Raw genomic sequence first — 1,693 nt, forward strand, 5'->3', positions numbered from 1 at the left:
TAAAGAGCTTCACTTTGCATTTTTCCTGTAATTCTGATGGTGTCCTATGCCCACTTGGCATTCTGATGTCTAATTTCTCCATTTGCTGAAGTCTGTCCTTATAGTCCATAACGTTTTATCACTAAATGATCTGACTGCTCAAATGTTCCCATTTCTTTGTCTGATAGTTATTGTACCTTTGCAAAAAAGAACTGTGCTCCAGAAAATACAAATAACTTATATTGAGCTGATTTAAGTGTGAAAATGCTAACTAACAGTTAAGGATAGCAGTATAAAATTCTAATTTTTGCGGTTAAACCATTTCTTTTGTTTTCTCAGTATGATCGCCCTGGAGCATCCCCAAAAAGAAACCACGATGGAGAATGCACAGCTGTCCCAAGTGAGTCTGATAAGAGATAAAAGTAGCAATATTTCACTGTTGTAAGAATTCAAATTTCACATAAAGCACTTTGTAAGGATTTCAGCTGCAGTTTTTGTTATTAGAATGCTTTTGCATTTGACTCAGCTGTCTGCAGTCTAGGAGGTGGGCACGTGAAACAGTGGTGTTGCTCATGCCTTTGGTAATGGAATGATACTAAATGCCTACTGGAAGTAGGAAGGGTGAGTTAGCCTTCACTCCCTTTGTACTTCCAAAATGGAAATCTTTCTCTTTAATGTCTAGCAAATCGACAAATTGAAATCCTGGAGCTGGAAGATCTGGAGAGAGAATGCTCCTTGGCTCGCATCCGCCTCACCCTGGCTCGGCATGACTCATCAGCAATTGCAGTTGCCGGTAAGAATTGAGCACCTGTCAGTACCAAAGCACATCTTAGGACCAGGCTGTGGGTCTGCAGTGATAGGAAGGCACAGAGCAGGTCTTGTCTGAAATGTTCATCAACAAAGTTGTTTATATATATTTGCCTGTTTTCCACAGGTGGCACTAACTGGACTTTTTCCGTTTCCACAGGAAGTTCTTCAGCAGAGGAGATGGTCACCCTCTTGGTTCAGGCTGGCCTCTTTGACACTGCCCTATCACTCTGTCAAACTTTCAAGCTTCCCTTAACACCAGTCTTTGAGGGACTTGCTTTCAAGTATGTGTAAACTTACCTTTTTGCCTTTTTTTCTAACCAGAAAATATATACTGGTGCCTAATAAGTAGTCACAAGCCAGTAATCTTTAAATTCTGATTAAAATTACAGGGATTTTAGACCTTCTTGAAATTTGGATGTGTAGCTGCTCTTGAGAACTCAGAGGAGTTAATATCCTTGTGTTGACATTGCCAAATAACAAATAACCTGAGTTAGTTACATAGAGAGGTCCACTTAGACAGGCATATCACCTGCTCACTTCAGTCCTTTCGAAAATCATCAAACCTATAAGCATTAAAGCATTTCTTACTTAAATTAGCCAAGATGCTGGGGTGGAGTATTCTATTACATGTTAGCCTGCTAGCTGAGAGGTTGGCAGTCTGAATACACTAACATCTGTGAAGGAGAAAGATGGACAATAACCTGTTAAGATTTCTAGTTTTGGAAACCTGAGGGAGGGCCATGGAGTCAGAATATCGGTGACAACAGTGCATTACACTTAACTCTTCAGCAAGTAATAGTTGCTCAGTGCCGTCAAGTAGTCTATGAGTTGGAAATATTGTAAAACTTTGAGAATGTTTGAAGAGTCATTTCCTCTCAGAAGTAAATAATCTTAAAAAAAAAAA

The 1,693-nt window shown here is 39.6% G+C and overlaps 1 protein-coding gene across 1 annotated transcript in view; it reads left to right on the forward strand.

Annotated features, from left to right (window-relative positions):
• Positions 1 to 1,080, forward strand: part of NUP160 (nucleoporin 160kDa) — a 59,327-nt gene extending 58,247 nt beyond the window's left edge. Inside the window, exons 26-28 of the mRNA XM_006896760.1 lie at positions 319 to 379; positions 662 to 772; positions 947 to 1,080. Coding sequence (XP_006896822.1) covers positions 319 to 379; positions 662 to 772; positions 947 to 1,080 — 306 coding nt within the window. The remainder of the gene's footprint in view (positions 1 to 318; positions 380 to 661; positions 773 to 946) is intronic.
• Positions 1,081 to 1,693: the final 613 nt, after the last annotated feature.

The sequence above is a fragment of the Elephantulus edwardii genome, unplaced genomic scaffold, assembly GCF_000299155.1.
Source record: "Elephantulus edwardii isolate Elephantulus edwardi_28Jun2011 unplaced genomic scaffold, EleEdw1.0 scaffold00189, whole genome shotgun sequence".
Classification (NCBI taxonomy): Eukaryota; Metazoa; Chordata; class Mammalia; order Macroscelidea; family Macroscelididae; genus Elephantulus; species Elephantulus edwardii.